Source organism: Botrytis sinoallii (assembly GCF_014898435.1).
Source record: "Botrytis sinoallii strain Bc 23 chromosome Unknown BSIN_013, whole genome shotgun sequence".
NCBI lineage: Eukaryota > Fungi > Ascomycota > Leotiomycetes > Helotiales > Sclerotiniaceae > Botrytis > Botrytis sinoallii.
The window spans coordinates 604,992-616,378 of NW_024066040.1; the positions used below are offsets into that span (position 1 = coordinate 604,992).

At 43.0% G+C, this 11,387-nt stretch overlaps 3 protein-coding genes across 3 annotated transcripts; all 3 read left to right on the forward strand.

The window, feature by feature from the left end:
- Positions 1–802: 802 nt before the first annotated feature.
- EAF02_007618 (uncharacterized protein) lies at positions 803–1,330 on the forward strand (the record flags this gene model as incomplete). Its single annotated transcript, XM_038903666.1, has 1 exon — positions 803–1,330. One exon carries the CDS (start codon positions 803–805, stop codon positions 1,328–1,330), a length of 528 nt encoding a protein of 175 aa, XP_038756480.1.
- Positions 1,331–2,494: 1,164 nt separating this feature from the next.
- Positions 2,495–3,660, forward strand: EAF02_007619 (uncharacterized protein; the record flags this gene model as incomplete). Its single annotated transcript, XM_038903667.1, has 2 exons — positions 2,495–2,506; positions 2,671–3,660. The coding sequence occupies 2 exons, from the start codon at positions 2,495–2,497 to the stop codon at positions 3,658–3,660; spliced, it is 1,002 nt and encodes a 333-aa protein (XP_038756481.1).
- Positions 3,661–7,046: 3,386 nt separating this feature from the next.
- EAF02_007620 (uncharacterized protein) lies at positions 7,047–10,970 on the forward strand. The gene is made up of 6 exons (XM_038903668.1): positions 7,047–7,444; positions 7,509–8,312; positions 8,364–8,391; positions 8,443–9,206; positions 9,256–10,049; positions 10,100–10,970. Exons 2-6 carry the CDS (start codon positions 8,037–8,039, stop codon positions 10,491–10,493), a joined length of 2,256 nt encoding a protein of 751 aa, XP_038756482.1. The 5' UTR covers positions 7,047–7,444; positions 7,509–8,036; the 3' UTR covers positions 10,494–10,970.
- The last annotated feature ends 417 nt before the right edge of the window (positions 10,971–11,387 follow it).

Below are 11,387 nucleotides of genomic sequence, written 5' to 3' on the forward strand. Positions count from 1 at the left end.
TTCAGTCACTTGTGAGCCTATTTCCACTGATAGAGGATATTTTCCAGTCACTATATCGATATTGGGTCGAGAAGTAGCTGCTAGGAATCAGAATATCTCTTTCTCGTCATCAAATAAAGAGACTTCCAGTCACGATGAAATATTTTTCAAGCTATTATGCGTATTTGGAGTCAAAAGTTCAAACCCCGCGTCATATTGTCTAATTCCAGTCACTTGTGGCCTCTTACCATCAATGAATCTTATTCGCTGCAGTTATTGTGTTGAAGGGAGTCAAAACGTCTTTTTGGGAATCAAATTGACCATTTCTAGTCATAATACGAGGATATTTTCAGTCATAACCTCTCTCTCAAACCTCGCCAAAGCAAGGACAAATGGGCTTAAGTAGGTTCAAAGCAATCTCCCTCCCTCCATTTCCAAAACCAACTCGAACACAAATATCCAGAGCAAAATAATCGAATACAAACACACTCGAAACATCTACCAGAAGACCTCCAATACAAATTACTTGAACACAAACCTCGTCAAATCATTTACGAGTACACTCTGTCACCTCCATATCGCTCTCCAAATTCCTTCCATATCGTAACTTCATATTACCTCTCTACATCAAGCCATTTACCAGATCCGACCATCACCACTCCGTCTCGGCCATATAGCTCGATATCAGACACCGGCTCAAAGCTCAGGCCATACATACATCACTACGTCAAGGCCCAACATACATCACTAACGACCTCGGCATAGCTGGGTCGTCTACTCAACCTTTTCTCGGCTTCAATTTTATTACCTACAGATCAAAACCATGCCGACCTATGATGATATACTAAAAGAAAAAGAGAGAAGAAAGAAACGCAGTGAATCTCAACAGCGTTGCATTGCGAATAAAGCCGCCAAAGAAAGCCCTGAAGAAACGAGAGCGAGGAAAGAGGAGAATAATAGAAGAAAACGGGAAATAAAAGCAATAATGCATGGGAAGGACCCTAAAGCAGAAGAAGCGGCCTTTCAGAAACGCAAGTTAGGTCATCAGGTTAGACGTCAAATGGAGAAGGATAAAAAGGCGGCGGAAGAACAAGCAACAGGATACGAGAGCAACGATAGCCGCGAATTACTTACAAGCGACAATCGTTCTGTGGGCCCTGCACGCCCCGAAGGTCCTACTTATCCTGACCCCCCGAGACAAGATCATAATGCTACGTTTGCTATGACTAGTATGAGAAGTTCAGTACCTCCGACTATCTCTACACAACCAGCAACCAGTCATGATCATTCATCGTCTATGAGCGATCCTCAACACTCAGCACATACCAGTTATCATGATTCTCGTCTATGAACAATTCTGAATACTTAATGTATCCCAGTTATCAAAAACAACAGCGAACAGCAGATCTGACCTGCGCTCTACAAGCTATCATAATTCTGGACCACGCATGAACAACAACAACAATCCCTCATTACTTGCAAAACCTATGATGCCTGTCGAGCATGAGTCTACAGAAACCAGAACACTATTCGCATCACCTATAAGCAACTATTGTGATTTGTCATCTGTGACCAATTATCAATCCCCAGTACCTCACAGTACTCAAATGCCAACAGCGAACAGCAGATCTGACCTGCCACCTGCAAGCTATTATAATCCTGGACCACGTATAAACAAGAACAAAAGTCCCTCATCACTTGCAAGAAGCTCTGCTCCAAGAAGCTCTGGTTCAAGAAGCTCTGATCTTACAAGAAGCTCCGGTCTTCCAAGAAGCTCTGGTTCAAGAAGCTCTGGTCTTGCAAGAAGCTCCGATCTTACAAAACCTGTAAGGCTTGCTGAGCATGAATCCGCAAGACTCAGAACACCATTCGCACCGCCCATAAACAGTCATCGTGATTTGTTATCTGTAACCAATCATCAACCTTCAGTATCTCACAATACTCAAATACCAACAGCATACAGTGGGTATGATCCTACATGTATTAATAAATGGTGGGCCAAGTATGAACCAAAACAGGATGAAAAAGGAAACTTCTGTGATGAGAAAGGAAATTTCTATTAACAACGGGCACCAATATGAAGATCAAGACATCCAAAGCCTCTCTATCTGGCTAACCACGTTGTACCGCATTGGTAGAGAAAAATCAAGCTCTGGAGTTGTGTGGAACCTCACTGATTCTTCATTTTCCTTTGTCATTGGGATGTCAAGATAATAATGCAAAAGCTATCTTCAGATCTATGGTTGTCCTCACAATTTCGTGCACCCGCTAATATTAGTGATATGTCTGTTTCCAGTCACTTATGGCCTGTTCTTACTCATAAAGATCGCTATTCACAATCGTTATGTTGATATCGAGTCAGAACCATCATTTCAGCATTCAAATTGACAAATTCTAGTCACAATCTCTCACAGTCATTGTGTTGATATCGAGTCAGAACTGTCATTTCAGCATTTAAATTGATAAATTCCCTGTCATAATCTCTCCCTCAAAGCTCGCCCAAGTGAAATCAAATATGCTTAATAGGGTTCGAAGTATCCCCTCCATCCGTTTCCCAAATCAACTCGAAATCAAATATCCAAAACAAAACAACCAATCAACCAATCAACCAAATAGCTGGATCATCTACTTGGCATTTTCTCAACTTCGATTTTATTATCTACAGATCAAAACCATGCCGATTGATAATAGAACACCAGAAGAGAAGAGATTGAGCAAAATGCATATCAGCAGCGTTATCAAACAGAGAAAATCGCTAGAGAAACCCCTGAAGAAAAGAGAATGAGGTTAGAGAAGAGACATGAAAAGATTGAAGAAGAGCGTGTAAATAACCCCGAGGCAACAGACAGGAAGTTAAAGAGAAGAAAAGAACTATATGAAAAGAACGCCAAAGAAAATCCCGAGAAAGCAGAGATGCAGAGAGCGAAAAACAACGAAACAAAAGCAAAGAAAGCCGCTGAACGAACCCCTCAAGAATCGAGAGAGAGGAAAGATAAGTCTAACCAAAAAAGACGGGAATTAAGGGCATCTGAGCGTACAAATGACCCCAAGAAGGCAGAAAAGAAGAGAAAGAGAAGAACCGAAGTTTCGCAGATTAGGAAAACAAAAATAGAAAGTGATCATTCAGAAGCTATGGAATGGTTTCACGACGAAGACTTCTCAAATTTGGCACGAACGTCTCTTCATCTTCTTGCGAACCCTGTCGTGTATGAAAATACAGAACTCGCAGTATCGTTTCCGACCAACGAAGGCAAGTCCTGTTTGCCTGCGACCGACTTTGGTGTTGCACCGTCTAGACACGAAAATCAATACCTAGCGCCTGACGGATCCGAAAGCAGGGACAATCATGCGTCACCTACAACCGATTCATATCCTGCATCGCCTAAAAACAAATCCTATTCCCGAGAGACTAGCAGATATAGTCCCGGGGAATCTGGCAGACATCATTCCACAGGATCTGACAAACATATTTCCACAAGATCTGACAGACATCTTCCCACAGAATCTAGCAGATATTATTCTACAGAATCTAGCAGACATCGTTCCACAGGATCTGGCAGACATACTTCCAGACGTGGTTGCACACCACCTGCGACCGTCTCAGACCCTGCACCGCCTGTACAAGGCTATAACTACTCAGACAATACGATCAGTCATACTTCAACCCATAGCGAGATTTGAGAATGCCATTGATGAAGAGCTCAGTGTACCGTATCTTAAGTTTTCAGGATTTTCAGCAATACAACTCAAGATATCAATAGAGTCCCTTCCTTTGGATAACAGTACATCACTGGAGAGAGTCAGGCTCTCGAGTTGCATGTGATGTGAATTTTTTGTTCCATTTGTTTTTGGAATGTCCTCCTCGTTTAGGAGATTAGGATTTAATTGGGTGTTGTGGATGAAATTTCGCGTTTCTGAATATCCTGATGGTATGGATGGCATTTCATTTCCTTGGTTGTTTTTCGTTACCTCCCATTGAGGTTTTCTAAGAGAACCATCTGGCCCAAAGCCCAGGGGTGGTTATTGTTTTCTCCCAGATATGCTCTCACTCATTCGAGATATCTGGCATTGTCATGGATTTAGAAAAAAAGGTTTACTCAGCACTTGTTGTTAAATAGACTAGAATTGCAAACAATTGCAGCCACTTGGCAGAAGAGTTATATTGCACATGAACGTGATGTCTTTGTGCCTATGATGTTCAACAGGAAGCAAATCGACTGTTTACTTAGGGAAATTTCATTGCATGCTCTACTAACATTGATGTATTTGCAAGTCGACGATTATAAACAGTTTATAGACTTCTCAGACTTCACTTCACTCATTCATACATTATCAGCCTGTCAAGACCAGAAATTCATGAGCTATAATCTAATACTGTAAAAACGAACTTCGTAGAATTACATCAAGTATAGCATCGTATTATATATCCAACAACCCTTATTTGCCAATCGACATTAGGAAGTTGGGGAAAAAATCGGTCGATATTAACCTCTGAAGTGGAACGGGTTCTTGCTCGATTCGGTGCCGACCGAGGGGTGTGATAGGTTGCGGCCGAACTAGCAATGGAGGACCAATCGTCGAAGTCTTACCAGGCTCATGCCATGATCGTCGCTAAGTAACGTAAATGCCCCGGCAGTCTCCACGAAGTCTCCATTATTCTTTGCAAAACGACATGGGGTTTAAAGTACAGGATGTGAACGAACTAATCCAGCGGCAATTCAGGGCTAGTGGTAGAAATTGGTATACAATCGATCACATATCTTGAGAGGCTGCAATGGGGACAACTCGATTCTCAGATGTACGAAGTACTGCTTGAAATTACCAGTTGGTGTAAAAATCTTCTTGGTGTGATTTTGGACCGTTCGATATAGTAGAAAATCCATGGGAAATACTTCCACCAGTAGATTATTACTATTTGCCTTGCAGATCTATTAGGTGATGATCGTACAATGTGGATAGGTAGATCAATTCTTTAGAGTAAATCCAGACCCAAAAGCTAGATCTTATGGGCCGACAAATGATGAACAGAAGAACATGAGGATGTGTCGGTCCAATTCTATATAATTAAAAAAAAGTTGCGCTGCAAGTCTGACATTCTGACATCACACCAAGGAACTTGCCATGGGAGAAGGACACATGGCACAATTAAGGATTCGCGGTGGAGTTAAAAGTATTCTAGTGCTTTGCCCGTGGAGCCGCCACCTTCACCATGTCGATATGAGGATTCAGTCCAGCACCGAAAAGGTGGTACATCTGAGTCCAATTAGAAGTGGATTTTGTCTGATTTTGATGTATTCGTATCGTATCGTATCGTAATCGTATTTGAACTTCAGAGTCCTCAGAATTGAGCTTCTGTGCATACCGTAAAAGCAGAATGATGATATGTTGTTATATTGTGAGAGTGTGAGGATGCGAGGATGCGAGGATAACCATTTCAAATAAGGTTGTGTGACACCGCTTTCATTCTTCAACTAATCCGGACATTTTGCCATGAATGCATTTAGCCTAAATGAACAATGAGAGACGAGACAAATTCGAGAATTCCCTTCACATCGCTCCCACCATCTCATCCACCTATCAAATACCGCAATTATGCCTAATTATCGGTTTTGAGATTTGTGTACATGTAAGATGGCTGGGGAACAATTCATGATTGTCATTTTGTATCACCATCGCCCACCTGTGTGTGGTTCGTTCTCTGAGTCGTACGGGGTTATCAAACACAGCCATACTCCGTACGCAAAATGATCTACAAATTCTTCCACGGATAAATATCCAAAGCCTTCCGGAGCCCTGTTCGTCGCCTTCCTCTTTCATCCAATGCAGATCAACCTCGGTGTTGCGTGAAGCTAGAGCAGCAACAATATGCCACCATACTTCATACTACATGGACAAGCAGGTGGAAAGTAGACATCTTCAAAGCATTAGTCTCAATGGCAAGCACATACATCCGCATTTGAGCGCAACATTACGAGACGAGGTGTTTGATGATCAAAACTAATGCCGTTTTCTATTTCCCATACATTAAGTCATTGATCTAAATTCCAGCTCGGTATGCACTTACGAAGGAATGAAGTCCCATCACCTTGGTTCGGGCATGATCGATTGTCGGCCCGTCCTTACCTGGTCGACTTCCTGCCACCAATTTACTGCTTTGGGGGAACACTCCGGCACTAGACAGCTTTTCCCAATTCCGAGACCAATAGAGTTTTCTCATGGTAATTGTTCTCCGACGATGGAATTACATACTAGCTGAAATGTACAGGCACCATTGGCAGGTTGCAAAATACCTATTACCCATCGATGCTGGTCAACACGCTTGAGAAATGCACCGTGAGGTAAAAGAGCGACCTTTTATGTGGCTAAAAAACGTTGATGATGAGCTAAATGCATCGAATTACTGTCACCACTACCGGCACGGCACAGGGTTGTCCCGATCGTTGCCATCTGTTGCACCACTGCTAATCACATCGCCCGACTCCAAGCCGGACGCTATAAATTGAGTTCAATATTGATACCACCCTATTTGGAACATTACCCCGGCTCTCATTGAAGGTCTCTATGCACTCACTGAGCCTGATGTCCCGGCCCCTCATCATGTCTCTACCAAGTCCTAGGTTTTCTATATCCCGATCGATGTGTTGAGATTTTGAGCTGGGATTCTGGGATTCGGGGATTCTGGGATTCGGGGATCCTGAGATTCTGGGATTCTGGGATTCTGGAACTCTGGAATTCTGGAATCCTATATTAGATCTTGATCCTTCGTGACTGTTGACCTAATAATATCTGTTTCCGGACAAGTAGAAGTCATGACCTACCAATCTTCGCCATGGTAACTGCTGCGAGTACGAGCCTAATAGTGCTGTGTGGAGCTCAAGTACTACGAGGGCGCCTTTCCATTGATTTGGCTCTGGATACTACTATGCATGCTTGGTTTCATGCATCTAGATGGTGGAATGGAAGCTGTTCTCCATTCTCTTAGTGCACGTTCGTCATGAAAAACCTTAAAAACACTCAACTCGGTGATTTCAAAGCTGCACGTTGAGGCATCCAAAAAACAACATCTGACATTTTGGAACCCGAATATCTGTTGTTCTTCTTGACTGGTCTGACCCCCTGGACCTTGTCACCAGAACTTGCACAGACAGAAAATGTGGCGCTCCTTAAAATCATCTCCACATTGTACTGCAGCTCACCACCCACAATCCAAAACTCTCCTGTTCCTTATATTCCAAATCCACAAAAGAATTGCTACATACTTTCCTATGCACAGAAATTCTCATCTTGACCAACCCCACCCTAGATTGCAGCTCCCAGAATTTGGGTCTACGACGCATTATAGATTCTCACAAGATTATCGAGACAGATGAGTGACCTTGTCTAGTCGTCACATCAGTAATCAAATCTCGAGATTACAGCTGTTTCTGGACTCTAATCACCCACTTCCTCCTGTCAGGACTTACACGTATGCGACCTCCGGCAGATAAATCCCCCTTTCTCTGATTATATTAACATTGGATATATTCCAGATCCTGACATCAGATCATATTATTCGTTGGACAACTAAAACCCCCCTCGCCTTGCTGCATCTCAATTCCGATGCAGCTAGCTAGGCTTGCATTTCCAGAAACCCTTCGATAGCTCTATGGATTAGGTTTTGTGCCATTTCATCTTATTTAAACTTTAATATCCACACCACATGACAAAAGAACTGTACACCGCAACCAGTTCCAAATCTATATTGCCAGACATCACCACGGAAGGGCACTGTGCATAAGCTGGGTACTTCCAGAACGGTCGAAACTTCAGCTATCCGTGTGCTCCATAAATGTATATGCTGATCCATTCATACATCATCGACTGCTGTACTTGAAGATTATACCCTTTACAGTCCCCACCAAGGTTGGAGTACCTCCGACAACTGCTCCAAATTCCACAATAGAGCAGATAGTTTGATGTAGAAGGTGCTTAGGAAACTACAACTTAACTTACATTCCAATCTATTTGAATTTTGTACGGAAGGTGCTGCTCGTAGCTCACCACGTCTCGTTATCATCATGGCTGGTACAGGTCGCCTAGACCTGTCTAAGCAATCAATACCGGGCCAGCATCTTCTTACACTCGAACGCGACCCTTATGCACAGCATTCTCAACAGTTCCTAAGTTCGGCCCGGTCCTATGCGGATCTGAACTATCTTTTTGGGGCCCAGGACATAGCGATGATTGGGCCCATTCCGAAAACAAATCGACGAAAATCAAGCCAGGGAATCGAGCATGTGAAGCATCGTCGGACAAGATCTGGCTGTTATACTTGTCGTAGTAGACGAGTGAAGGTACTCATTTGGCAATTGCATTTTTTCAAAAAACGTGCGCTAACTTTCTAGTGTGACGAACACCGCCCAAAATGTGATAGTGAGATTATGAGCTTATATTTTGTAACATGCTGCTAACCTCAACATATAGGATGCACAAAAGGCAATCGAGAATGTGTATACCCAGATGTGCAGAAACCGGCAAAGGGTGCGGGAAACACTTCATCTAAAGTTGGGCAGTCAAAGCCATCAGAAAGCCCTGGTTCATCTGAAGATGAATACGAGGACCGAGACGTTGAGCGTCTGGAGGTTATCCGAGATGAAGATGAGGTCGAAAGCCAATCCAAGTATTCGAAAAATAGTTCGAACCTCAATGCCAGCGCACACAGTTCGAATTCTTCCACTCGTATTAAAAGTGGCACAAGGCAAAGCTCAGAGACCCCGTCTTTGATACAAGAAACAGGCTCTTCTCCGACACCCTCAACTGAAGGCTCTATTGGGTATTCTTCATTTGAGCAATTTGGCAGTAGTCCTCAATTTTACGACCAGACATTCGCAAATGACTTGGGATCCGACAACTCGAGGAACAGCTGGTCGCATTTACCACCCGATCTACAATTTTACTTGACATATTATTGCCAAAATATCACCTTCATGCATTACAGCTTGAGGTCCAACAATGAGGGCTTCATTCACAAATTGTTATTGGATGTCGCCATCCGACATGAACCACTTCTCTACGCAGTGGTAGGGTTTTCAGCTTTCCAATATGCAGTAGAGAAACAAGAAGGCAAAATCCAAGACTTTCTACAGTACTACAATAAAGCAGTATCCTTGCTTTTAGTCTCACTAAAGAATGGTGCTCGACATACTACAGGTACAATTTTAGCTATCTTACAATTGGCAACGATCGAAGTATGTACCGCGAATGAATATTCCAGGATGAAGTGCTGATTACTTATAGGAGTATCTCGGGGATTGGGCGAATCTTTTAGGCCATCAAAAGGCTGCATACGAAATATTGGTAGATCTATTTTCCCCACAAACAATCTTCGAGACAGGTATAGGCCGCGCCATTTTCGGATGGTATACACGTTTCGATGTCATGGCTGGGATTATGGGTGGTTTTGATGCCTCGATTTCAAGAGAATGGTTTTCATATGCACAGGAATATTTCAAGAATCGAATCGCGCAAGAACCAGATAATCTAGTATGGAAATTGGAGCATCAGGCGTCAGCAATGCGTCTTGTAGGCAAAGAGATGTCGACGTTATTTGCGAAGCAAGGAAAAGGAGAAATTACTCATGAACAATTTATCTTTGAAAATGCAAAGATGACACAGCGTATGAAGGATTGGAAAGACAATATGGACCCAGCGCTGCTGGATAGTCGATATTTGGTCACAGATTTCCCCCCAGCACAACTCGGGAGTCTATTTGATCCACGCATGCCAGGTGTACTTTATCGTGGGCCGCTTTGGGCGATTAACATAGATTCGATGGATCGGTATGCTGTAGCCTTGATGCATGGGCTGCATACTGCTCAGGCGATGCAGATGCCACCTGATTTTGAAGTTATGAACAGGTTATCCGAAGATTTATGTCAGATGTATGAGGCAATTTTGCATCATCCAGAGACACCAAAAGGGGCAGCCGTTGGCCTCCAAGGAGGTCTTGGTATTGCTGTGTTCTTTCTATCCAAAGATGAAGCATATAATATGTGGATGCGCCGAAAGTTGGCAACGATAGAGTCTCAGGGGTGATATGTACTTCCATTCACAGATTTTCTACTGCTAACACAATAATCAGGTTCATACAAACTTTCGCGTTCAGGAGCAAAATGGCAGAACTATTTCGAGATAATTCTTGCATGCATTGGTGGTTACCAAACGACGAACTATATCATCCAATAATTCGATCGATAAGAAAATTTGTCGAGGATCGAACCTCCTTGCCAAAGAACGCTGAGAGCAAAGACGTGCAGGACATGAAGGCGGTTTTCTCTGCTATGGATATTAGTGACCAGAGTGATAGCTCACCTCAAATGAGCAACAAGGGAAAGTCAGTATCCACGGATTTCGACGTAGCTAGCAGCTCGGGGTGGTCTCCTGCTCAGACAAGCAATGATTACAGTCAAAATGAATATGGGGGCGACTCTAGGAGCGAACAGTCTCCCTGGAACAATCAAACTGGGGGTTATTGATGAACAAGACGATTATTCGAAACCAAAAAGTACCGTAGGGACTATCATAGATTGGAATGGCTCCGTGGTGTTCGTTCAAACGCCCGTCGTGATGCCACTTCAGAGTCAATCCAACAATCCGACTCGAGGACATCGTCTTGAAACCATTACCTGAGGAAATTCAAGAGAAGAAGAAATAGGACAATTTACTAAGCTTTAGTACAGATTAGCGCAGTCGTAATGATCGCGTGGTTATAGTCCTCGAAGAGAGAGGACAGGAGCGGGGTCCCATCTTCCCCAGGGTGAAGCAATGGTCATCAGATGCTACAGAGAAAGCATTGCCTGCACGGAGTATGCGATCGTATATCAATGCAACATGCGTGGTATAATCTGACCACCCAACAATGTCAAATCGAACACCAAAATTTTAATGAATTAATGAGCAACCATAGATCTTGGCGTTGTGCGAAGTGAACAATAAAATAAACATTTGTATAGATGTCTCAAGATTTACCTTCATATACATGTGAGCACAAGGTTGTCTAGATTCCAGTTTCAAGAAGCACTACTACCTAGGCAGGTATTTGATGGCAGCGTAAATACTAATGAAATCTTGAATTGAGTTTGTATGAAAAAGTTCTGTATTTTTTATACACATATTGTCAATCTTCCATACTTCACGTCCGATGCATTGGTGATCTCTAGACGATGTGGTGTATTCTTGTAGTTGGTTCCTTGTAAGTTGTAACCGACCTTATCCAGAAGTAGACTACGGGGAGGCATGTGCCCATGCGCGCAATAAGGTTCCCCAAGCTTCATGAAATTCAATGGTTGATTGAACCAACGACTCTACTATCACAGCACATTCAAAAGCGCACAAGTTATCGTCCTAGGTCGGAAAATAATACGAAATAA